General features: G+C 48.4%; 1 protein-coding gene across 12 annotated transcripts in view; it reads right to left on the minus strand.

Annotated features, from left to right (window-relative positions):
* Positions 1-26,982, minus strand: part of PCNT (pericentrin) — a 104,999-nt gene that overhangs the window by 45,265 nt on the left and 32,752 nt on the right. For 6 of the 12 annotated variants that reach the window (XR_011465644.1, XM_070377785.1, XM_070377806.1 and 3 more), the window contains 15 exons: positions 25,728-25,838; positions 19,988-20,134; positions 14,279-14,430; positions 12,953-13,113; positions 12,627-12,865; positions 10,838-11,000; positions 10,433-10,645; positions 9,143-9,175; positions 7,548-7,777; positions 7,051-7,167; positions 6,915-6,935; positions 5,801-6,007; positions 3,733-3,903; positions 3,326-3,478; positions 1,907-1,999 (listed from right to left, as the gene is read on the minus strand). Coding sequence is in view for 11 of the 12 variants with exons in the window: in XM_070377785.1 (XP_070233886.1) it covers positions 1,907-1,999; positions 3,326-3,478; positions 3,733-3,903; positions 5,801-6,007; positions 6,915-6,935; positions 7,051-7,167; positions 7,548-7,777; positions 9,143-9,175; positions 10,433-10,645; positions 10,838-11,000; positions 12,627-12,865; positions 12,953-13,113; positions 14,279-14,430; positions 19,988-20,134; positions 25,728-25,838 (2,211 nt within the window). In the remaining variant the exon portion in view is untranslated. The remainder of the gene's footprint in view (positions 1-1,906; positions 2,000-3,325; positions 3,479-3,732; positions 3,904-5,800; positions 6,008-6,914; positions 6,936-7,050; positions 7,168-7,547; positions 7,778-9,142; positions 9,176-10,432; positions 10,646-10,837; positions 11,001-12,626; positions 12,866-12,952; positions 13,114-14,278; positions 14,431-19,987; positions 20,135-25,727; positions 25,839-26,982) is intronic. The other 6 variants (XM_070377852.1, XM_070377859.1, XM_070377794.1 and 3 more) reach the window with 5 other exon arrangements.

Here is a 26,982-nt window from a genome sequence, read left to right on the forward strand (position 1 = left end):
ACAAAAGATCAGCCAAATCAAACCCAACAATATATTAAAATGGTAGCTCATCACCACCACACAGGGTTTAACCTAGGAATGTAGGTTGGTTTAACCTTCAAAAATCACTCAGTATAATTAACCATATTATGAGAATAAAAGAAATTTAATTATCTCAAAAGATTTAGAGGAAGCAATGTAGAAACAAAAGGGAACTTCCTCAATTGGATGAAAGATATCTATGAAAAACTTACAGCTAACATTATACATACTGATGAAACAATAAACACTTTCCTCCAAGATCAGAAACAAGGCAAGAATGACTGCTCTCGCCTGTTTTATTTAACACTACACTGGAAGTGGTAGACATTGTAATAAGGAAGGAAAAGAAATAAAAGACGAAGACTGGAAAGAAATAAAGCTGTCTATATTTGCTGATGGTGTGCTCATCTACATAGAAAACCTTAGAAATCTATAAAAACACTACTAGTATACGTGAGTTTAGCAAAGTATCAAGATACAAGGTTAATATACAACAATTATATACATATATACATCTATGATGTGCTTGGCTCATGGCAAACAACTGGATAATAAAATTAAGCCCATTTCCCATATGGCAACAAAGCTAAACAAGAATACATTTAATAAAAAATGTTCAAGTCTTCTTTCTTGAAAACTATACAGAGTAAGGGGAAAAGTAAATGATAAAATTAAAGATGTGATACTAACCCAAGTATTAAAATAAATCATGAAGGAAGGGATAATGTATGTTGAGAGTAAGATGTTAGGATATCAAACAGCTGCTGGAAAAGAAAGCACAGGAAATAAAGAGCAATAACCACATCAAAAGAGGTCTTAATAGTGGTGGGAACGTAAGTATAGTTTTCAAAAAAAAACCTAAAGATACGATGATTTTAAATGATGCAAGTCTTCACTGACACAAAGTAAGGACAGAAAATGTAACAAAATGTGGTCTTTCAAAGAATCAGAAGTCTAATCTACAAGTGGAATTTGGGGTTATTATATCAAAGTAAGATACTATTGACACAAAAAATGAGAAATATAATCACAGAAAACAAATGATGTACAGATTTATATATAAGATCAAACCAGTCAATCCTAAAGGAAATCAACCCTTAATATTCATTGGAAGGACTGATGTTTAAGTTGAAGCTCCCGATACTTTGACCATCTGATGTGAAGAGTTGATTCACCGGAAAAGACTCTGATGCTGGGAAAGACTGAGGGCAGAAGGAGAAGGGGGTGATAGAGGATGAGATGGTTGGATGGCATCACCGACTCAATGGACATGAGTTTGAACAAATTCTGGGAGATAGTGAAGGACACGAAAGCTTGGCGTGCTGCAGTCCATGGGGTCGCAAAGAATCAGACACAACTTAGTGACTGAACAACAAGAAAGAAACAAACAAAAATCCCAAAAGAAAATATCTGTGATTGTCTATTCTTAATGGGACTAAAATATTTTCCTTATCACGTAAACTTTTTAGTATTTATGATATTATCAGTATGTAAAATTATACTCACATGACCAATTCTAGCACTAAGGACAAGTAACTGATAGAATCGCCTTTAAAAATTAGTCGCTGGCTTTAAAGGTATTCCTTGAAGTAACACAAAAGGATATTAAAAACTTTTGCCGAATAGATAAGGTACTAACACAGATCCCAACAGCCTGTCACTGCAATGTTGTGGCCATTAAGAGCTACAAACAGAACTCCTTTATACTCTACAGCCCTTACAGCCTCCTCCAACATTACATCTTCACACCTTCCTCCAACATGAATCATTAAAAAAAAAAACACTACATCCTTTGTGTAAGGACACAGAGGCCTCTGTTGATCCCTAGACACCTCACAAACTACTGAGGACGTGATGCCAAAGTGCAGCATCAGGCAAGGCCCACCTCACTGAGAGCACCACTTCCTGTCCTGGCCAGCTGCGCTTCGGCCGACTCACGCACATGCATCATCTCGCTTTCTTTATTTTGCAGAAGGGTCTGTGGAAATAATAACAATTACAGTGGTAATAATGCCAAGAAAGTGTTACCATGGGAAAGGGTCCCCAGATCTCAAAGACACGAAATACCCTAATTAAATAAACCTGCAGTTTTAAATAGTATTAATAATACTCAGGACTTCCCCAGTGGCTCAGGAGGTAAAGAATCCACGGGCAATGCAGGAGACATGGGTTCGATCCCTGGTCAGGAAGATCCCCTGGAGGAGGAAATGGCAACCCACTCTAGTGTTCTAGCCTGAAAAATCCCACGGACACAGGAGCCTGGCAAGTTATAGTCCACGGGGTTGCAAAGAATTGAATACAACTGAGCTACTAAATGTGCATGCTAGTCACAGTAACACTCAATTCGAAAATGTTCTCCTATTTAAGTGCTTTCTGTCTAAAGTAACTTATTAGTTTAGCTTTCAAAAACCAAAATGTTACTGCATTTTTCCACGTAACTCGTTTCAAAGCAATCACCAAAGAACGGCCACGTGTGCTCTCATGTGCCATCATCTATTCATCAAGGAAGAATTCCCGCCCAAAGGACAGCCAGTGTCAAGGACTGACCTAAAACTCCGCTGTCACTAAAGATTACAGTTGCAACCTTCAAGAGGAACAGGCATAAACGACATGACCCGTCAACTTCCTTTCACGAAGTGAGTTCACCCTTATCCAGGCTGCAACCACAGGCAATGCAGGAGTCTAAATTCCACCCACGTCAAGGCCGTCTATGAAGGTGATGTTCTCTTTACAACTGTGGTTGTCATCCACGCTACAGAGAGGTGGTTTTGGCTGTTTGCTTCAAGAGCACAATTACATTCAGATAAAAGAGAAGACATAACAGATTTTTTGCAATGCTGGAAGGAAGCAACTTTGTCCTGAAAACACCTCTGCTCGAATGCAGCCCGAAGTAGGGACAGGGTCCTAAGTCATGACATTTCCTCCTCAGTTTCCGCAACCAGGAAGGTGCCTCCCCTGCAATTTTACTCCAATAAGAATCCTTCACAAGACTGGACTTTGAAGGTGCAAACAAAAAGCAGAGTCTGGTGGGGGAGGGGAAGCAGATGACCTTCACTGGTCAAGGTGACTCCGATTCCCACTAAGATGTCCCAAAAGCTTCTCCCCACCTCCACACACACGTTAGAGCTGCCGGGGCCACCCTGTGGCAGAGCCCTGACAGCACGAAGTCCCTCTGGCTTCAGTAAGGAGGTGCCGTGTGTTTGGGGGGGGCCCGGGGGCCTGACTCCCCACAACTGCCGGTCCCTCCGGGGCCACAGCAATTCCACGACCGAATGGATGGAGGCAGGGGGTCTTCCTCACTTACTTTCAGATGGGCGTTCTCCTCCTGAAGCTCTTTGATGCTGGCAGCGGTGCTGTTGTCCTGCAGGCCTAATTTCCAGTTCAGATGCAGTATTTCTTCATTTTTATTTACTAAGTCATCTTTAAGATTTTCTAATTGTTCTTTTATGTCCGAAACCTTGCATTAAAGGAGGTAAGCATTAAAAGTTATCTAATATTCTAATTGACCTTAATAATTATTAAAATCACTTAAAACATTTAAAGCACATGCCAGAAAAAATTATTATCCCACAATCCACACAAGTGTTAAACTACAAAGCGAATATAGTTGTGACAAGCCCACAAACCGTGCCACGTGGACATCCTGCACACAGCAGGGAGGCCCCGGCAGACACACACGGCGAGGGAGTGCCCTGTGTAGTCCCCGCGCACCTCAGCCTCACGTTGCCTGAGAGCCCCCTGCATCGCCTCCAGCTGGGCTTCGGCACGGTCGGGACGACCGCCCTCGGGGGGCACCGGGCACTTGCCCTCGTCCAGTCTGGACTGCAGCGCGGACACCTGAAGCAGGTTACTCATCTGCTGCTCCTGTAATGCCTCTTTGTCCTATTTAAGTAAAAAAGGTTCATTTTAGGCAAGTGCCTCAGGAAACTGGGGGTCTCAAAACTGTTGTTTGCTGTTGCAGTGCAGATCACGCTCAGCCCTCCTGAGGCACACCTACGCACACCTGCATGTGCAGTCACAACACACAGACCCAGCCACGCTCCAGAGCCACACCTGCCTGGTGGAGGGCACAGCCCAAAGGGAGCCACCACACCCCCAAGATTCCCCTGGAAGGAGGTCATCCCAGTAACTATTCAGCACGGCACAAAAAGAATGTCTAAGCTGTTAGCATTTTTTTCCAAAAAATCAGAAACAACTTGCCAAAGAACAGGGCAATGGCTGACACCACCTCTGTACAATGAAGGTGAACAGCCCGTTAATAAGTTTCCAAGGAACATTTAACATGCGTAAAATATTAAGTGGGGAAGAAACATGCATTCAAAGTTCATGTGGTTCAACTCCATAGAAGAAATAAAGGCGTTTTCTACACCCATGGTCCCTACTAAGCTCAGCAGCTGTCTGCTGGAGTCAGGGGTAGAACTGCCCCCAGCAGGTAGAGCGAGCAGGCTGGTGACTGGGGCTGAGGGGCCTGAGCCAGAGGTCCCTTCACACTGCATGTCCTCAAGAGGGGTCTGCGCTTCCTCTAATGGTTCCCAGTGGTGTTTTCAAAAATGAACTCTCTTCCTGGAGGCAGTGTTTTCTCAGAGCCAAAACAATGATTCCAAAATAAAACTTCTCACCGAGTCTCAGAGACTTTCTGTGAAACTTCCAATGACACAAAATACAAGAAAGCTTGATTCCACGAACCAAATGCACAGAGGAAGTCAACGCTGACCAGGAGGCCCTCCTGCCCGCTCCACCCACCCCCAAAAACAGACCTGCTCACACTCATCTTACACCCTCAGACACAAGCCCTGGTACATCATAGACACAAAATTTCAAATTACAACGTGAAGAACTGTCACTGGAGGTATTTTCACTGGGGACTGACAAATTCGTAACTGAAAAACTAAAATAATTATAACTAGGCTCTATGTGTGTAATACAACAAGCTTTCTAAACCTGAAATCTTGAACCTGCTTGTAATTAATTACTAAGAATAAACTCAGAGTACCTGAGAGACAAAGGAGTGCTAATAAAAATCGGTACAAACTGCGACCACTCTAAACGCGACACCGTGACTGATAGTAAGCAGTGGGGCCTCCTGAGCCACGAGAGCCGTGGCTGCGCCCTGACGTTTGTCAGCAGCCCCTCCGGCCACACCCGGTCTGTGTCACTGAGGTGACTCTGGGGAAGCCTCCGGGTCACCGACGGTTGGGGACTGGTTGCCAGGGCAGTCGACCACATGACTGAAGGTCAGAGCTGCCGGTGTCATCCTGACCTCCGGGAGGGGAGATGGGCTGAAGGTTGACCCCGTCTCACAGGCTGTGCCATGAGGCCTCCACCAAGCAGCGCTCTCCCGAACACCTGGCCTCCGCAGAGCCTCCACCCGGCGGCTCCCGACCTGGATCCTTTTACAGTAACCTGGAGGTTAGCAAGTGAAGTGCTGGAGTTCCGTGAGCTGCTCTAGCAGATCTGAACCCCAAGAGGGGGTCCCGGGCCCCTCAGATTCATACAGGCTGACCCTGAGGTGGACGTCTGGGGGCGGGGGTGCGGCCGTGGGGCTGAGCCCCAAGCTGTGAGGTCTGGCGCCACCTCCGGGTGGACAGTGTCAGAGCCGAGCTGCAGGGCAGGACACCCAGCTGGGGTCACTGGGGCCGAGGGGCCCCACACGCTTGGCAACTGTGTCCACAGCACAGGGAACATACAGCAGAGGGTCGAGGCCAGGGGCAGAGGAAGCCCAGCCCAGCAGCTAGGGCCCGCAGGCACCTCCGCCAGCGGCAGCCCTCGCCGTGCTCACCTGCTGCAGGGCCCGCACGGCTCTCCGCTGTGTCTCCAGCTCTTCTTGGAGCTGCAGCAGTTTTCTCGTGGTGCTGGCATTCGTCTCCTCCAGACGCCTGATCTCCTCTCCCTGAATTAGTACTTGTCTGTCTACCAATTCTTTCTTTAGAATCAATTCATTAAGTCCATCTGATTTTTCTCTCAATTTTTCTTCTAACAATTCAACCTAAAACCACAAAAAATACTTCAGAAACAATAGTTTTTAAAAAATGCCCCACCTTCCAAGTTAAAAAGTACAACACAACTGTGAGAAAACTGACCTGGCTGCACAGTGAAGCGAAAGAACATGACAGAATTCTCCATAAAAAGACAAGAATAACAGCACAGAATTTGTTAGTAAAATAAAATGAATTTTGATAGTAAGGAATGGAAAGCCACTGAGCAGCAGGAAAAGAACCAAGCACAGATACATCAAGTATCTGTGTCAAGTGCGGGCGGAGCGCAAAGGCTACACCTATGCTCCAACTTCCCAGGTGGCTCAGCGGTAAAGAATTTGCCTGCTAATGCAGGAGACGTAGGTTCGATCCCTGGGTCAGGAAGACCCCCTGGAGAAGGGAATGGCAACCCACTCCAGTATTCTTGCCTGGAGAATACCACAGACAGAGAAGCCTGGTGGGCTACAGTCCCTGGTGTTGCAAAGAACTGGACACAACTTTATAGCTAAACAACAATGCTCTGACTGCACGACAGCATGGAGATGACAAAATACGGACAGAGTGTGGATTAGTGGGTGCAAGGGGTGGGCACTGTCTCCTGTCTGCAAGTCTGCACCTCAGTGGGACTTCTGCAGGATATCATCACAGGGGAACTGGGTCTTATTTCTTACAACAGCAAGTGAATCCATAATTATCTCAAAATAAGTTTAATTTTTAGAAAGAACAAACCACCACAGTGACCTTGGACAGGAAAAAGCAGACAAATCTGGACCAAACAAAATGAAGTAAGAAAAGCAAGCCAGAGACAGCCCTGTGCACCAACCCCCCCCGTCTGGTCATGCAGCAGTCAGGTGAGGAGCAGCAGCACCAAGGGTGCGGACAGATGGACAGACACAGACAAGCTCGGAGCACCTGTACCTCCTTATCCAGCTGTGCCCGCTGTCGTTTTCATGTACATGGAAGGCAAAAATGTCATTAATGATAAAGCTTACAAGCATCGTAGAGAACAGCTCCCCCAGGCTGGGCCGGCAGGGGCGAGGGTAGGCTCACTTACGTGGCTGTCACGGAGGCCGGGGGACCGCGGCCGGGCCGCCTGGCGGAGCTGCTCCTCCAGCCTCTGGATCTCCTGCTGGAAGTCCTCCCGCTCCCGCTCCCGCTCCACTGCCTGCTCCTGTCACGAGGGGCGGCCTATTCACATGTATCCCAGCGTCTCCACTGCCCATAGTGACACCACCACCCTCTGAAGCAGGAGGGGAGGACAGGGGACTGGGCGAAGGGCCCCTCTTCTCAGGCACCTCGTACAACGGAGCCACGAGAAGGGGTGCAGCTTCCAGGGAGGACCCAGGGTGGCTTCTGAGACGTGGGCAGAGAGAAAGAGCAGACACATGGGGCCACTGGACACCACCCCGGACCAGGGCAACACCCAAGACACACATCAGCTGAGCTCAAGTCCACCCCGACGTTGGCACAGACGTGGCTTAACAACCTGGAAGGAAGCTCACGCCGTGAAGATGACCTCTGGCGATGCAAACGTTATCGCTCAAGACTTACGTCCATGAACTGGCGCTGGCGGCGCAGGTGCTGGTCCAGGGAGTCAATCTGCTGCCTCAGGGCGGCAAGCTCCTCGGCCTGCCGGGCACATGCCTGCTGATGAGACAGCTGCTCCTCCAGCTCGGCCTCCAGAAACCGCATCTGGGAGAGCAGGGACGCACGGTCCTTATCCGCCTGCCTCCTGGCCTCCGACTGCTCCTGGGTGAGTGACTCCACTTCCCTCCGCAGAGCTGAAGATGCAGAACAGAGGGCAGGGAGCCGCTCAGGGTGCACGTCCAGCAGACACAGGATGCTAGCACGGCAGAGACGAGCACGCACCTGCCCTGGCAGCCTGAGACCCACCCCACCTGGCCAGAGCAGGGGGCTCCTCCCACCCCCTCCCTGCCGGGCCAGAGCAGGGGGCAGAGGGCTCCCCCAGTCCCCTCCCCACCATGGGCCGTGACCTGGCGGAGGATGACAGCTGCTTCAGCCGCCTTGACCTGTCAGACCCTGAGCCCACAACCTGCCGAACAAGCCACAGTTCAGCCAGAACCCACTGGAAATAAAATGAGAACTTCCATGCGCATGAGAAGAGGGGCTGGGGATTATGTATTTCAAACAAAAAATTGGCTAAAATAAAAAATTCTAAAGCCTGAGGAGAAAATACATCTTGGGTGTCCCCAAATGATGTTATCAGGTAATTTTCTAGGAATTATGCCTTCACATATACTCTCCAACATGGAAATATAAAATGTGACTTAAGACCTCCACCCGAGAGAATATCAGCCCAGCTGGAAGGTTCCCACTGACCCGCTGAACTTACAGGCAGCCCACGTACCAGGGTGACGTGTCCTGAGGAAAAGGCTGAGCCATCAGCAAAGTTACAGCTGACCTAACGTTGACGGGTGGCAAGGCCACGGGCCAAGGGAACGGGCAGGTTAATGAGCAGCTTTTCAAATGGGGTCTCCCTCAGATGGACCCCAAGGTGCTGGTACCAACCAGAAACTGTTAAATCCCTAAATCTGCATCTACAGTTCACCAGCATTCAGAAGTTAGCTATTTTGGTTTATATAAATGTCAGTCTTTTGTGACAAACTGTCATCCCCACTGACACAGCATTCTCAGTAAGTTTTTATGTTAACGATGTAGCAATGATGGCAAACGGGATGAACATGCAGTTAGAATAATGCCATTCACAGCTGGGGAGATGCGGCGACGGTCAGCGTTGCCTGGCCAGCCACCCAGAGAGGACCTGCCTGTGCCAGGGCCACTCGACCTTGATGGGGCCACTCGACCTTCATGCAAGTAGGGCAGAGGGCAGGTGTCCATAGAGCCGTTACAGCCAAGCCAACGGCCGACTCCAGGGCCACAGGCCGCACAGGGCCCCCAGCCCAGGACACGGATGGAGACAGGGCTCCTACAGCTCAGGGACTGCACTGGGGGCCCTGAGACGCCTGACCACGTCTCTGTAAGAACACTGAAGATCTAAGCTCCCTTTTATGTAGCGGTCTGCCACAAAAGCTCTTAAGTATTTTTACTCTTTAGTAAAAACTTGGCAAAACCTGATGCAAACATAGAGCCGATCACACAGAAATCACTCATTTGCTTCTACAAACCTGAATCCTCATGTGCTACAGAAACAGGAATGCCTATAAACAAAAACATACAGCACCTTCAGAGCTGCAAAGAGGAAGGCTGGTGACTTAGGATATGAAACTCAGAAGTAAGGGAAGGGGACTGTGGCAGGAGATGCCACAGCCTCGGACAAACCTCTGAAACATGTGCTTCAAGACACCACTGCTCTGGTCAGAATGTCATTTCGGGCCCCAGAATTCACAGGCTGGCGTTTAGGGTGATGAGGTCCCGAGGGTGAAGCGTCATGACGGGTGAGAGCCTTTATTATGAAAGGGGCCCCACAGAGCTCCTGCCCCACTTGCACGTGGACCCAGAGAGAAAGCGTGTCACCAGAAGGTGACCGTCCCAGTGCTCCAGGACCGTGGGGCGGGGGGGAGGTAACGTCTGCAGCGCCCGGCCTCTGGATGGACTAAGGCCACTGCCAGCCCCCATGTGGCAGCAGGTCCCAGCTCCCAGGGGCTTCGGTGCTGACTTTTAAAGACAACAAAGACAAATACACAGGATAGATGGCATCTCCCTGAAGGCGACCACAAAACACTGCAAACTGTATGTCTTCCTACCTAAGGTTAACGTTAGTCACTTTTCTGGTAATTTTATTTGTTAACGTTTATTTACTTGACTGCATCAGGTCTTAGTTGTGGCATGTGGGACCTAGTTCCCTGACCAGAGATCGAACCTGGGCCCCCTGCATTGGGAGCGCAGGGTCTTAGCCACTGAACAACCAGGTAACTTTAAATGAAATTTTTAGGTAGCCGTTTATCTTGTGAAATGTGAAATAAACAGGACTCTCCAAGTCGGGGGCTCCAACATGGAGCTGGGGTCTCCAGGAGTGGGCTTCACACACGTCCCCACCAAGGAGGCAGTGGACTTCAGACTGGGGCAAATGCAGAGATCCCAGGACTCAGCAAGGACTCGCGCCTTTCCCCCATGACAGCCTCAGTGCTCAGGGTCAGGGATCAGCCCAGACTGGCTCCTGCCCCCAGCCCCACTGAACAGGCTCTGCAGGCAAACCGCCTTCCTCACCCTTAAAGCCTCGCCTGTCACTATTCCCTCTCAAGACCCGAATCTGTGTGCTCCAAACTTCAATCCTCTGATCCCAAATAAGCACTTTCAGCTCCGAGGACGTGGATGCACGATTGCACACAGGCGGGCGACCTCCTGGCCAGGTGACCTGGCCCCAGAGTCGGTTGGCAGCCCTTCCTCCGAGAGCAGCCCCCCACCCTCACGCAGCATGAAAAGCCCCCTGCTCCGGGCTGTGCCCGCCTCCTCACCAGCCTCCCTCTCTCGGGCATCCGCAGCTAGGGCCTCCGTCTGGCTGCACAGCGCAGCGTTCTCCTCCCGCAGCTCTGCCTGCCGCCGCACCGCCCGCTGCAGCTGCTGCCTCAGGCCCTCCAGTTCGCCCACCAGGCCCCGCTCGCTTGCCTCCTTCTGGCCCAGCGCCTCCTGCAGGCCGGCTTTCTCCTCCTTGAAGCCCTCGATGATGCCTGCAAACCACGCGGGGGTGGGGGTGGGGACGGGGGCAGGCAGGCTGAGTGCCCCGTTCGCACAGGGACCTACAGGGCCACCTGCCCTGAGGTGCTCCCCTCCCCACACCCCTAGGAAGGGCACTGGAGCCTCTCAGCCCAGCCTCTTTCCTCCTGGGGCTCTGCTGCTAACACTCTCAGGGCCGCGCTCACCCTCTGCTTTGTGCAGCTCCAGTGCCAGCTGGGCCTTGGCCTTGCTCTCTGCCTCCAGCTGCTCCAGCAGCTCCTGGTGCTTCCTCACCACCTGTGCTGTCTCCTCATTCTTACAGCTGAATTCCTTCTCAAAACGAGAATGGATCTGACGCGCTTCCTCCAGCTGTGAAACACATTGGAAAGTAGAAGCTCTCCTCGTGTAGGATTTTGGTGAAATGGTAAACATCACATGAGGAACAACGATTCTGATGCCCGATATTATGTCAGTTACTAACGAAGCAACAAGTTTTCAATAGACGAAAGTTCCACACATGCAAACACAGACAACGCTGCACGAACACACCGTTTGTGACCGTCAGCCCCAAGGGTGCTGCATGGAACATGGACAGGGAGCCTGGCACACAAGCAGGGACGGGCCACCTGGTAACCACAGGTGGAGGACAGGAAGGCTCCCGGGCCGTCACCACAGTAAGCAGGGGACCTGACACATCTGCATGGCCTGTGACATCCCCTCCTCCCAGCATGGCCACCATGGAGGCCCTCGCCCACAACACCCTGCCTGCTGGGACCCCAGCCTCCCTTTCCTCCCAAGCTACCCTGGTGGGCATATCCAGGCTGAGGATCTAAATCAAAACGCCTACCCGCAGCTGTCGTTGCAGAGAGCTCAGCACCTGGCCTGGGCTGCCCAGTCTCCTCCTGTATATCACCAACTCCGACCCTTCCAGACCCAGCCTCTAAGGAAACCTGTCAGCTTTTCCTTGAAAACAGCCCCCAAAGCTGCCAGTTCTCATGCCCTGCTGAGGGCCCATGTCCAAGTGCTCAGCCACCGCTGCCCCTTCCTGCAGCCGATGGCCCTTGGGCAGCCCCACTGACCCCAACCTCATCAGGGGTCCATCCTCCCCTCCAGTCACTGCCCCCTGCCAGCTCCCACCTCCCCACGGCCCACCCACCTCCCCAAGCCCACGCTGCTTCCCCTGATATGCCTATGTGCCCTCTGCAGAGCAGACAGTGAGGGGGCAAGATTTCTGAGGTGCAAGCAAGGCCCCCACAGACTGCCCGCATGCTTGGATGTAGGGCCATGGGCCAGGTCAGAACTGCACACCGGTTGCCCTCCCGGGAGATGCTCGCACATGGGGATAGTCAAAAGCACCTGGCTACTTATCACCAGACGCTGCCCCACTCTGTCTGGTTTCTTAGAGAAGACGGGACAAAGCCAGAGGAGACACATCCGAGGTTGACACTGCTGTTCTGCCTGCATCCACATGTCCATGTTCCTGAGATGTCAACAGTGACATTTCACTTGAAATTGCTTGTTTTTTAACAGGGCAACTTTGGGAAAAGGGTCTCTATTGTTTTCCATGTTTTGTTAATTGTCTGAAACATTCTAAAAGGTTAACAAAAACATCCCAATGTTCAGTAATAATCTTGAAACAAAATTTTATCCCATTTGGAATTAAACTAGCATGTGAGGTACAGCAAGAGGCTGAACACACAGGGTCTAAACTAAGTGCACCAAGGTTGTCTTTTCATTCATAGCAAGCCTACTTCCTCAAGGATTTCGGCTCAGAGAAGACTTCTGTTTGAGGAAAGCACGTGGTTGAATGTGGCTGCCAGTAACAGGGTCAGGACGACACCCACCTGCACATCTGCTGGAGAACAGAATGCTGACAGCACAGCGCCTGCAGGCCCCTGGGGTCGGTGCAGGCCCCTGGGGTCGGACAGCTCTGCCATCCCTCACTCCGCCTAGCACCCTTCTCTGCAGGGGGAGCTGAAGCCCGTGTCTTCTTACCTGCCTGGCCGAGTCCAGGACCATCTCCAGGAGGCCATCCACCGCCAGGCCCAGGCTCTGGAAGACCCTCCTGACAGGCTGCTCACAGTCCAGCGTGCGCTCTGGGCTCAGGAAGAAGCTCTCACACACGTGACTGCTGATCTCAGCCACCGATGATGTCTCTGCACACTCCGCCACCGTGCCGTCTGGCTCTAGGGAGGCCACATCGAGCCCCGCCCACATGTCGTCCAGCGCAGGGTCTGCAAGCGAATACATACAAGGGCTGTGCTGCAAGACACCCGCAGGGAGCTGGGCTGGGGCCTCGGTGCAGGGCTGTCAAGGCTCACCTGTAGGGGGGCTCTGGCCCCCCGGCTGTGTGGTGGGCGGGCTCCTGTCCTCCAGGCAAAGCCCCACACGCTCACCAATGCGGCTCTTCAAGGCAATGGCAGTCTGGAGCGTCTCCCCAAACAGACCCAGCAGCCGCCTCAGGGTATCCTGGAGAGCTCTCCTGGGGAGGTGGGGGGCACAGGGTAGCGTCAGCCGAGACCAGTCCCGCCTGACCCACACGCAAGCAGCGTGATTGTGATCAAGGCACTCTTCTGGAGGCCACGTCCAGCTTGCCAGCTCTGGGTAGGTGCCCCAAGTAGCACAGGGGCTTCTCCCAGAACCTCCCTCTCAGCCGCTCCCCATTCTGCCCCCAACGTGACTGTGTAAGCCCAGCCCATCACTGTGGCGCAGTCCTGCTGGCTCTCAGGAGACACCTGTTCAGAAGTTAGAAGTCAGCCCTAACCCATGACCCATAAGCGTGGGAAGGCAGGCTCCCCAGCTTTCACTGGGGCCATAAGAACCACGGAGTTCAGGGTGTCTGGTTCTCTTAGGGTGGAATCCGGTCTCTGAGCTACAGCCCCCGGACTGTCAGGGGCATGGGGACCCTGCCTAGGGTGTGGCCTCAGGGGCCCCGAGACATCAGGGATTGTTCCCCAACCTGTTCACGACTCACAGCTTCACAGGAAGCTGACTACCCAGACCTGTAACATCCCACCTGCAGCCCCCTCACCCAACCACAAGTCAGCCGCAAACAGCGGGCAAGGTCCTCACGGAGACGATGAAACGATAGATGAACGAGAGATCAAGCCCATGTGAGGCGCACCGGCACAGCAGCCCCGCCGCCCCACCTGCTCTCCTCTGACCCTCAGGGCTGTGTGCACGGCAGCACCGCAGCCCTGAGGAGGAGGGTCTGGGGGCGGCAGGGACCCCAGAGCAGCAGGACCATAAGATACCAGCAGGGTCAGGCTGAGGGACACACAAAGAGGCACAGAGAGGCCAGCCTGAAAGCTGCATCTCCTGGGCAATGCTGAGGCAGTGGCCCGACAGACAGAGACAAACGTAACTGAGCGGCCCCTGGCCCACTCCAGACACACACGAGAAGCAGATCCAAGACTGCCTGGCGTCGGGTGGGATGGGGCCATCAGTGCCTACAGTGCAGCATCACATCCTGTAAACTGGCAACACGTGAAGGGCTGGCAAAGCGAGGTGAGGGTATGCAGGTGACAACTCAGCGCCTATCTTGCGGTTTAAGACCTCCCTGGACGGGAGAACCATGAGGCACAGGATCCCATCTGTAGATGCCAACCAACATGCACTCCAGCCATGAGGCAGGGGCGGCCACTGACCTCTCGCCATGGGACAGGTCGACGTCGGACTTGAGCATCGCTATGAGAGCGGTGCCCTCCTGGTTCTCCCGTTCCCGCCTCTCCTGAAGTTTCTCCAGTTCGGAATGGCGCTCCTCTACCTCTCGATTTAAGGATAAAATCTGGTCTTTCAGCTGTTGAAGAAAAATTGTCAAAAGCCTCAGTTAGAACAATTTAGTTAAAAATAAGTTTCTGTAAGGAACTTTCTTCATCTAAGAGCAGCTCTGTGGGTTGAGGGGATGCCAGCATGGGGCCCATCAGGTACACAAAACGCAGGTCTGAGGACAAAGAGGGTGTGATTTTGAAACCAATTAACTGAAGAAGACAAAACAAATAGTAAACAGTTTCAATACTGCACATGGAGGGAACTTAGGAATAAGTGCAGCTCTTATAACCATGTCCCTGGTCAGGATGGACTAGGACACGTGGGTCACAGGAAAAATAAAGAAAATGGAATAAATGGACAAAGAATGGCAAGTTTTAAGATGGCAAACAATGACCAAATGGACAAAACAGACACTGAAGGGAGCTGCGCTGCTGCATGTGGCACGTGCGCCTGCACAGCCTGAGGCCAGCGCGGCCCGGTGCCAGCATGCGGGAGGCGGGCAGCCTGCGGCGCTGCGGCTGTGGCTGCGGCCAGGTGCAGGCACTGAGCCCACGGACAGCAGACCTTCTCTCTGCTGGTCCCCTTCCTCCTCAGCATTTCCATCAGCTCCTCCTCCACTTACGATGGGGTTACACCCCTGGTGGCTCAGTGGTGAAGAACCTGCCTTAAAATGCACAAGACACAGGTTTGACTCCTGCATCAGGAAGATCCCCTGGGGGAGGAAATGGCAACCCACTCCAGCGTTCTTGCCTGGGAAATTCCACGGACAGAGAAGCTTGGTGGGCTACAGTCCATGGGGCTGCAGAGTCAGACACAGCTTAGCGACTAAACCACAACAACAAACCCACGGTAAACTGTGAACATCACAAGTCAAAATGCATTTACCACACTTGCCAATGGAAAATCTCGCTGCCATGTCAGTGAACAAAGCATGTTGCAGCCACCCAGCCACAGCTGCCCTAACAGTGAGCCCTGAAGGGACTCAGGATGGTAAAGCACCGGCAGTGGCTCCGGGAGATGAGGTGCAGATCACAGGACTGGCTTCGGTGAGCCCGCACTCTGCATCTTCCCACACATAGACAAGCACAAAGTTCCTTAACTTGAGATGTCCAGTTTTTCTTAATTAACAGCAATCTTTTGAAAGGGAAAAGCAGAGCGGTTTCTTGGTCCAGAATGGCTGTCAGCACGTCGGTCATTCACCTTTGTGACCATGTGGCTGATGGGGGGCTATGGCTGCCCTGTCTAGCATCACAGGAGAGTGCTGGACTGCACAGAACTAGCCCCGGAAAAGATGAAAACCCAAATTCAAAATTCTAAGTACGGTTTCCATTGAACACGTATTGCTTTCACGCCATTGTGAGGTAAAAAATTCCTAAGTCAAACGATTGCAAGTCAGAGATTGTGTGTATTCAATAAGCATTAACCTTAACAAAAGATACGCAAGACTTCTAGGAGAAAACTATAAAATTCAGTGGCAGAAATTAACAAAATCAAATAGAAAGAGATATTCCAGAATCTCAGAATGCCTGTGTTGCACGGATGCCCTTGTCCCTAAAGGCATGTAGAGGTCGGTGCGTTTCAGCCAGCCGCAGCAGGAGACTGACTGAATAGAAGGGCTGGCACAGATGGGCTCCCCCATGTGCGGCCCCTAGACCTTCACGGCAGCTGCACTGGGCACCCAGCCTGACCAGAGGAGACTAGGAGGGAAGCCAGGGGCTGCCCACATGCACGGGCTTGCTGGCCCCCATCCACTGGACCACAGGCAGGGCAAGGACACGGCACACAGGTTTCAGGTCAGTGTCCACAGGAAAAACTCAACTCCCTTCCTCATCTCCTCCCAGGTGGAATAAAAAGACGAATTATAAAATAGCCTCAAGATTTCTTCAGCAAGGCACAAAAAGCCTAACCCTGAAGGGAAGAAAAGTAGTAAATTCAGCAATCAAGAACATTCATTCATCCAAAGATGACAAAAGGGGGGGGAAAAACTCACAAATCAGAATACAGAAGTACAAAAAAACTTCCCTAAATCATTTAAGAAAAGGACAAACAATTGTTTCAAATAGAAAAAATGGCCAAAAATACAAAAAGGTGTTTCATAGAAAGGGAAACAAGTAGACCACAAGCCTGGTAACAGACACTCAACCTTATCAGTAAACTAAGACCATGAGACACCATTCTGCTGCCACAGAACTGGCAAATGTTACACAGTAAGAGGGCTCCCGGTGAAGATGTGCGGTGACAGGAGCGCGGGCGCGGGCCTGGCGGGCCGCCCCTCCTGGGGCGGCTCGGTCTTCGCCCCCCACCACGCCCCGCCCATCAAGCTCCTACCCCGCTTTGTAAAGGCAGATCACTATATGTATTTCACAATTTCTCTCTTAATTCAGAATTTAATATTTCTTTTTAGACTGTACTAGTACTTTTGTTAGGATTGTTACTGTTTTTGGTCCTTGAGTTATAAAATTGCAGAGGTTGTGAATGATGTAATCTCTAACCCTATTTTGCCCATGAGCCATGTTTAGTATTTTTTACAGAATGAGAAGTTTTTTTTAAGAATGCATATAATGTATCAGCAGAAATGCCTGGTACACTGAGGAACCAGCTCAAGAAATGCTTTGAAAGGCTCTTTCTTCCTGAGACTTCCCCCTTCGTCTAAGTCCTGGGGCCCTCCATGCTTGGCGGCAACCCCCCACACCTCCTCCTCCTCAGGGCTGGGCTCCCAGCACTGGGGTGGGGGGTGGAGTGTCTGCAGCTGAAACATGCCCTTGACCTGCGACTGATACCCTGAATCTCGCTGTGGGTAATTTTTGTATCATTGGTGCTAAATTAAGTCAGACACACTGTGTGCAGGGTTCACAGTCGAAGGCCCGGCTCCACCACTCGGCAGTCCAGGGACTTTTACCAAATTAACAGGGCCTCTCCTGGACCTCAGGGTCCTGAGAGGGAGATAACTGCACAGAAATGAGAAAATTCAGCTTTTAATGTGCTTAGTGCAGTGTGTGGTACACTGCCTCCAAGGTGTGAAAAAATTCAAATCCAGTGACTTGGATGATGATAAAGTCAAAGAAATCAGTACTATTATGACTCTGAAAGATCGCACAGTGGGACAATCGCTGTACACATCCACATTTTCAATAATAACAATGGGAAAAAAATCCAGTTCAAAATTCTCAAGGCCCTCAGTCATAAAATAAAATTAACTAATGCCATTTGCAACAACATGAATGTACCTAGAGATTATCATTCTAAGTAAAATAAGTCAGACAGAGAAAGACAAATACCATATGCTATTACTTACATGTGGAATCTAAAAAAATGATACAAACAAATGTATTTATAAGATAGATGCTTCCCTGGTGACTCAGTCAGTAAAGAGTCTATCTGCAATGTGGGAAACCCAGGTTCAATCCCTGGGTCGAGAAGATTCCCTGGAGAAGGAAATGGCTGCCACCGCCGCCGCCAAGTCGCTTCAGTCGTGTCTGACTCTGTGCGACCCCACGGACTGCAGCCTACCAGGCTTCTCTGTCCATGGGATTCTCCAGGCAAGAACATTGGAGTGGGTTGCCATTTCCTTCTCCAATGCATGAAAGTGGAAAGTGAAAGTGAAGTCACTCAGTCATGTCCGACTCTTAGGGACCCCATGGACTGCAGCCTACCAGGCTTCTCTGTCCCTGGGATTCTCCAGGCAAGAACATTGGAGTGGGTTGCCATTTCCTTCTCCAATGCATGAAAGTGGAAAGTGAAAGTGAAGTCACTCAGTCATGTCCGACTCTTAGGGACCCCATGGACTGCAGCCTACCAGGCTCCTCCGTCCATGGGATTCTCCAGGCAAGAACATTGGAGTGGGTTGCCATTTCCTTCTCCAATGCATGAAAGTGGAAAGTGAAAGTGAAGTCACTCAGTCATGTCCAACTCTTAGGGACCCCATGGACTGCAGCCTACCAGGCTTCTCTGTCCCTGGGATTCTCCAGGCAAGAACATTGGAGTGGGTTGCCATTTCCTTCTCCAATGCATGAAAGTGGAAAGTGAAAGTGAAGTCACTCAGTCATGTCCAACTCTTAGGGACCCCATGGACTGCAGCCTACCAGGCTTCTCTGTCCCTGGGATTCTCCAGGCAAGAACATTGGAGTGGGTTGCCATTTCCTTCTCCAATGCATGAAAGTGGAAAGTGAAAGTGAAGTCACTCAGTCATGTCCGACTCTTAGGGACCCCATGGACTGCAGCCTACCAGGCTCCTCCGTCCATGGGATTTCGCCAGGCAAGAATACTGGAGTGGGGTGCCATGTGGCACCCCACTCCAGTATTCTTGCCTGGCGAATCCCATGGACAGAGAAGCCAGTCAGGCTACAGTCTGGGGGGTCACAGAGAGTCAGACATAACTGGGTGATGAAGACTTTCATTACAAGACAGAAACAGACTCACAGATTTGGAGATACATTAGGAGTTGGGATTAACATATACACACCACTGTGTACACAGGTAACCAACAAGGACCTACTGTGTAGCACAGGGAACTCTACTCGATATCTTGTAATAATCTAAAAGGTGAAGAATCTGAAAAAGTATATACATTTGTGTGTGTGTGCGTGTGTATAACTGAATCACTTTGCTATACATTTGAAACTAACACAACATTGTAAATTAATTATTTTATAATTAACAATCTGCATTGCAGGCAGATTCTTTATCATCTAAGACACCAGGGAAGCCCCAAATTAACTATACTTCAAAAGAAAAAAAAGAATCAAGGACCTACCTGAACTGATAAAAATGACTATGAAAAGATGTCCAACATCATTAGTCATTAGGGAAATGCAAATAAAAACAAGATATCACCTCACATCTGTTATGATGGCTATTATTTAAAAAAATGAAAACAAGCATTGACAAGAATGTAGAAAAACTGAAACTCTCGTGCACTGCTGGCAGAAATGCACAATGGCACAGCCGCTGTGGAAAACGGTTCAGCAGTTCCTCAAAAGTTAAACACAGAATTATGTGACTCATCAACTGTTCCTAGATATACACAAAAAAATATCAAAAGCAGGGACTGAAACAAAAGCTCGTGCCCCAGTGTTCACAGCACCATTATGCCCAACAGCCAAAAGGAAGAGATGACCACTAACAGACACCCATCAACAGATGAACAGATAGACAAAATATGGTGTCTGCATACAAGGGAACAATATTATTTAGCCATAAAAAGCCACCAACGTTGATACACACACTATGTGGATAGACCTTGAAGGCATGATGCTAAGTGACATAAGTCAGACACAAAACAACATACGTTGTATGATTCCTCTGAAATGAGATCCCTAGAGTAATCACAGAGGCAGAAGGTACAACAGTGGGTACCAGGGCTGGAGGGAGGGGGATGGAACTTACTTTTAACAAACACAGAATCTCTACTTGGGATGATGAACAGGTTTTGGAAATGGACAGTGGCCACAGTTGCACAATATTCTGAATGTGGTTAAGGCCACTAAACTGTACACTTAAAATGATTGAAATGGTAAATATTATGTTAAGCATATTTTTACCATACACAAAAAAGTATTAACAAAGAAAAGATACATTCCACATACCTGAAGAATTTGATTATTCTTCTCCTGTAGCTGCAGAGACAAAGATTCTTTCTCTTTTTCGTAAAGAGAATGTGCCTTCTCATGGTCAAGTTTATGTATCTCCTCTTTTTCATGCAAAGCAGCTTTCCTTTCACTTCCAAATTCACCCTGTACAAAAGTATACTATTAACAAAAAATGCCATTAAGTTATAAAATTGTCCTAGCTCTATTTCTCTCCTGCTCACTAGAATTTAATTCAAACAAATACTCATTGATTCCGTACTCTGCATCAAGAGAAATGATCCAAAAGACCTAGGCCACTACCCTCAGTGAACATGCGTTCAAATGTGCTTATCACAGAGAATATAAAATAAAAAACAAACCAGCCTGCTACCTTTAACAGTCACATTAAGAAATTTCCGTCATCAGGGTATCGTGACCATTAAGATCTAATATATTTAGAAACCTAACTTCCTCTCATTTTAAAAGATAAACTGTTTCTTCTTAAATAATACATATTTTTTAATAATGCTCATCTGATTAGTAAGAATATATTAATGAAATAAGCTTTCTTTTTTTTTAAACTACAGAGGTAGTACTTTCAGAATGGCTGAATAGGGACCTCCAAAACATCACTCCTCTACACTGAGAACACTGGCAAAAACTGTCAAAAATCAGCTTCTTCAGAGCTCAGGAAATTAAAGTGTCATTAAAAACAAAGGCTGAGTCACCACAGAACAAGAAACTCTGGGACTTTTCTGGTGGTGCAGTGGTTGAGAATCTGCCTGCCAACACAAGGGACAAGGATTCAGTTCCTGGTCTGGGAAGATTCTACATGCTGAGGGGCAACTAAGCCTGTGTGCCACAACTCCTGAGCCCCCAGGCTGTAATTACTAAAGCCCGCATGCTGCAACCACTGAGCCCGCATCCTGCAACTACTCAAGTCCGCACGCCACAACTCCTGCGCCCACGCACCTCAGAGCCTGTGCTCTGCAACGGAGAAGCCGTGACAGTGAGAAGCCGGCGCGCCACAACTAGAGGACACGTGCACACAGCAAGGAAGGCCGAGAGCAGCCCCCAAATCGTAAAAGAACAGGACACTTCGGGTGGTTGAACCTGTCCTAACCGCATCACTCCAATCTTTGGGATCTCCTTGAAAATGCAGCCCAGGGCATCTCTGGTGGTCCAGGGGTTAAGACTCAGTACTCTCACAACTTTGGGCTTGAATGTGACCCAAGGTTCAATCTCTGATCAGGAAACTAAGATCCTGCCACCCTCCCCCCCAATTTTTTTTTTTTTTAGAAGAAAATTCAGCCCAGCAGTCATGAGGGAAGGAGGAGGGACAGAATGGGCTTGCAGCTCCACCAAAGCAGCAACACCAACTGTCACTAACTGACCTGTCTGGCCAGCTCATTGAAAAGCTCCATTCTCAAAGCTGGTTTTTATCTGATCTGAAGCAGAGTTCTCCTCAACAATCCTATTCCCAAGCCATTTGTCAAAAACAATTAGCAACCACTGTTCAACATCTCAGCAGCCTGAGGCAGTAACAACAACCGGAGCTAATAAGAGGGTGATCAAAAAACTTGAAGTGAAAGCTCAGGCAGAGATGTAAACTGCCTTCCAGAGCACTAAAGGGCCACCAGGACCAGAGCCCCACAGTAAAGAGATAAAATTATAAAATGAAACCAACAGACATTTTGAAGCTTAGAAGTACAATGACTGAAAGTTTCACTGGAGGCATTCAACAGCAGATTCAAGTGGGTAGAGGAATCAGCCAACATGAAGATTGGTCAAATTATTACTCAGATTATTCAGTCTGGGGAACAAAAATAAGGAGAAAAAAAAAAAAAGAAGTAGGCTCAAAGGCATCTGGCACACCCACAGAGACCAACAAAGACATAATGAGAATCCTGGAGGAGAGGACAAAAGGAACAGAGCAGAACAAACACTGAAGATAACGTGGCCAAAACCTTTGCAAATGTGATGAAAAAATATTAATTTATACACAGAAGAAGCTCAATGAACTCCAAGCAGGATAAGCTCAGAGAGCCATACCTGGACACATCATAATCAAACTGTTGAAAGATAAAGAAAGTACTGAAAGCATCAAGAGGAGCAGCCCAACAAAAGGACTCCTCAACAGGACTACAGCCAGCTCACTCCTCATCAGGAAGTGAGAGTGGTAGTCGCTCGGTCGTGTCCGACTCTCTGAGACCCCACAGACTGCAGCCTGACAGGTTTCTCTGTCCATGGACTTCTCCAGGCCAGGATTCTGGAGTGGGTAGCCGTTCCCTTCTCCAGGGGATCTTCCTGACCTAGGGATCAAATCCAGGTCTCCTGTATTGCAGGCAGATTCTTCTTTACCATCTGAGCCACCAAGGAAGCCCTTCTCATCAGAAACCAGAAGCCGAATGGCAGCAGGATGCCTTGTTCACAGTGCTGAAAGCCAAATAATGTCAACCAAGAATTCCATATCCAGGAAATGATCTTTCTAAATGAAGGAGAAATGACGACATTCATAGATAAATAAAAACAGAATTAATCACTAACAGACCTTCCTGTGAAAAAACACTAAAGAGAGTCCTTCAGGCTAAAATGAAAGGAAACTAGACATTAACTTGAATACACAAGAATAAATAAAGAACACTGGGAAACGTTACTATACATGTAAACATAAAAAACAAAATAAATGCAGTTTTTGTTTAAGTCTTTTTCTCTCCTGTGATTTAGAGGACAACTGCATAAAGCAGTGAGCACGAAGTGTGAGCAGACATTCTTTATATGACATCATCAGCACAAAGGAGGAAGGAGGGGGGACGGGAGCTGTGCAGAAGGGTAGCTGTACAAACCATTAAAATCAAGCTGGTATTAATCTGAACTACACTGCTATATGGAGAGAGAAGAAAGCCTTCGTAAGTGATCAATGCAAAGAAATAGAGCAAAACAACAGAGATCTCTTCAAGAAAATCAGAGATACCAAGGGAATATTTCATGCAAAGATGGACACAATAAAGGACAGAAACAGTATGGACCTAACAGAAGCTGAAGATAAAAGAAGAGGTGGCAAGAATACACAGAAAAACTATACAAAAAAGATCTTAATAACGTGGATAACCACAATGGTGTGATCACTCACCTAGAGCCAGACATCCTGGAGTGCAAAGTCAAGTGGGCCTTGGGAAACATCACTATGAACAAAGCTAGTGTGGGTGATGAAATTCCAGCTGAGCTATTTTAAATCCTAAAAGATGATGCTGAGAAAGTGCTACACTCAATATGCCAGCAAATTTGGAAAACTCAGCAGTGGCCACAGGACTGGAAAAGGTCAGTTTTCATTCCAATTCCAAAGAAAGGCAATGCCAAAGAATGTTCAGACTACTGCACAACTGAACCCACCTCACACGCTAGCAAAGTAATACGCAAAATTCTCCAAGCAAGGCTTCAATAGTACATGAACCAAGAACTTCCAGATGTTCAAGCTGATTTAGAAAAGGCAGGCAAACCAGAGATCAAATTGCCAACATCTGCTGGATCATCGAAAGAACAAGAGAATTCCAGAAAAACATCTACTTCTGCTTTATTGACTATGCCAAAGGCTTTGACTGTGTGGATCACAATAAACTGCGGAAAATTCTTTAAGAGATAGGAATACCAGACCACATTACCTAACTCCTGGAAAATCTGTGTGTAGATCAAGAAGCAACAGTTAAAACCAGACATGGAAAAACAGACTGGTGCCAAACTGGGCAAGGAATATGACAAGGCTGTATACTGTCACACTGCTTATTTAACTTGTATGAAGAGTACATCATCGAAATGCTGGGCTGGATGAAGCACAAGCTAGAATCAAGATTTCTGGGAGAAACATCAATAACCTCAGATATGCAGATGATACCACCCTTACGGCAGAAAGTGAATAAGAACTAAAGAGCCTCTTGATGAAAGCATAAGAGGAGAGTGAAAAAGCTGGCTTAAAACTCAACATTCAAAAAACGAAAATCATGGCATCCAGTCGCATCACTTCATAGCAAATAGATAGGAAACAATCAAAACAGTGAGACTTTATTTTCTTGGGCTCCCAAATCACTACAGATGGTGACCGCAGCCATGAAATTAAAAGATGCTTGTTCTTTGGAAGAAAAGCTATGACCAACCTAAACACTATAGTAAAAAGCAGAGACATTACTTTGCCAACAAAGGTCTGTCTAGTCAAAGCTATGGTTTTTCCCGTAGTCATGTATGGATGTAAGAGCTGGACCATAAAGAAAGCTAAGCACAGAAGAATTAATGTTTTTGAACTGTGGTGTTGGAGTAGACTTTTGAGAGTCCCTTGGACTGCAAGAAGATCAAATCAGTCAATCCTAAAGGAAATCAGTCCTACATATTCATTGGAAGGAATGATGCTGAAGCTGAAGCTCCAATACTTTGGCCACCTGATTCGAAGAACTGACTCACTGGAAAAGACTCTGATGCTGGGAAAGATTGAAGGCAGGAGGAGAAGGGGATGACAGAGGATGAGATGGTTGGATGGTATCAGCAACTTGATGGACAAGAGTTTGAGCAAGCTCTGGGAGGGTGATGGACAGGGAAGCCTGGCGTGCTGCAGTCTGTGGGGTGGCAAAGAGTCCGACATGACTGAGCAACTGAACTGAACTGATATATACAGATAAACATCAAGGAAATTAAAACGGAAGAAGGCAGTAATGGAGGACTAGAGGAACAGAAGAGACAAGACACACGGAAAACAAACCGCCAAGTAGTGACACGTATGATCTAGAACCCATTATTCCAGGTGAGAGAAATCAAACACAAAACACCACATATCGTACGATTTGATTTCAATAAAATGTCCAGAAAAGGCAAATCTACAGACACAGAAATTAGACTGGTGGTTGTGGGGGCTGGGAGAGGAGACAGACTGCTAATGGGTAGGGGGTTTCTTTTCTGGTGATACAAATGTTTTGGAATAAGATACAACTTTGTGAATATACTAAAAACCACTGTACTGTATACTTCAAAAAGAGAGCTTTTTATGATCTCAACAAAGCTGCAATCTAAAACAAAACAAACCCACAGTAAAAATCATTGTGAGTAGTGAAAATCACTTATGTGCAGAGTTCCTTTCCTGGAAATAGGCTCATTAAAGAAGAAAAGGCTTGATGTGGCAGCTGCTGAGTCGCCAAAGCAAGATCATGAAGGGGACTCCAACTTCCCCAGATTTATACACAGCTGACTCTCAAAGATGGTGCTGAACCATGACATTCAACCTATACACATGCCACGAGGCATGCAGGATCTAGTCCCCTGACCAGGGATCAAACCTGTGCCCCCTGCACTGGGAGTGCAGAGTCTTAACCACTGACCACCAGGGAAGTCCCACAGATTTTGTTTCAACAGTAAATATGCAATCCAGGCGGCTGAATCTGGGGATTCAGAGCAATGGCAGATATGGAGGAACCACATATACTGAGGGCCAACTATAAATGACATACAGATTTTCGACTGTGTAGAGCATCAGCGCTGCTAACCCCATGTTGCTTAAGGAACAACTACTTAATGACAATTTCTAAGCAGTAAAAGATAGACTAACTAGCCACTTTAAATATAAAAATGAATGAAAAAAGATGCCTAAAAACCTTCGGTTTCTAAAACAATGAAAATATGCTTTAATTCTGCATACCAAAATTAATTTAAACTAAAATATTCTTTGCAGATGAGGAAAGATAACCATAAAACGGAACTACGGCTCCTGACCCAGTACCTGTAACAGTGCAACCTGCTGCTCCAGTGAGGCTTCTGGCTTACGCTCCAGCAGCTCCAGCTCCTCTTCCTGCCCCGCCTGGGGAGCTGAGCACTGGGCCTCGGGTTCCTGCTGAGCAGGAAGGAAGGTCAACCTGAGCCACGAGCACGTACGTGGGTATGTGGCAGGCTGCAGCTCACACTTATTCCACGTGTTTTCACTGTGACGATGCACAGGACCTCCCTACACACCAGTGTTCCACAGGCTGCCTGAGTAAACTCTGTTTTACAGATTGAACTCTGTTCAATCTGCTATGTGCTAAATGGTAAAGTCAATAGAAGAAGTTTCTAAGAAGCTATTTTCAGGTTTTTCTAAAAATCCACAGAATTCTATGGGAAATGTGATATATATTTTAATCATAAAAAAACAGATACACCAACAGAAGAAAAAATAAGCAGTACTGTCCAAAGAACACCAACGCAGTATTAAAAACAAATTCAACTAATAATTGAAGACATTCAAAGTATATCAAAAACAACCACAGGTCTCTTACTGTTTTAAAAAACCCTATGAACAGAGCATTTGCTTTGCCAGAAAAAGCGAGGCTGCCTGAGCAACCAACAGTGAGCACACGACAGCTGACGCCCACTTTCCTTCCCTGCTCTGCGTTACCAACATAAGAGAGACTTCTGCATGGGACACTTATCTCTAAAAAAGGAAATCAGGCTTACGTGTTCAGAGAACTATTCTCACAATCAAACTCCAGAGAGAAGTAACCTGCAAAGTAAACAATCTCACAGCCCTGGGTAAACAACTCTTCTGATGAGTGACACTGCTTCTCAAACAGGTGCGAGATATTTGTGGCCCAGATAAAACCCGCTCGCAGAGGAAGAACAGCGCGTCCCTGCTATTTTGGGAACAATGACCACGGCACCCGGGAGACACCCAGCAAGGCTTCATCGAGTATCTGTCTGCAAGGATAGCCTGCGGGAAGAGGGCAGAAGGTGGCAAATACTGCCTGCAAATATCCTCCCAGCCCAGGTACAGACACGGACTATCCTCCCTGCCCGGGTGTAGACATGGACTATCCCCCTGTCCTGAGTGTAGACACAAACCTGAACTATTCTCCAGGCCCGTGTGCAGACATGCGCGTGAACTATTCTCCGGGCCCGTGTGCAGACATGGGCATGAACTATTCTCCGGGCCCGTGTGCAGACATGGGCATGAACTATTCTCCGGGCCCGTGTGCAGACATGGGCATGAACTATTCTCCGGG

Source organism: Bos mutus, chromosome 1, assembly GCF_027580195.1.
Source record: "Bos mutus isolate GX-2022 chromosome 1, NWIPB_WYAK_1.1, whole genome shotgun sequence".
Lineage (NCBI taxonomy): Eukaryota > Metazoa > Chordata > Mammalia > Artiodactyla > Bovidae > Bos > Bos mutus.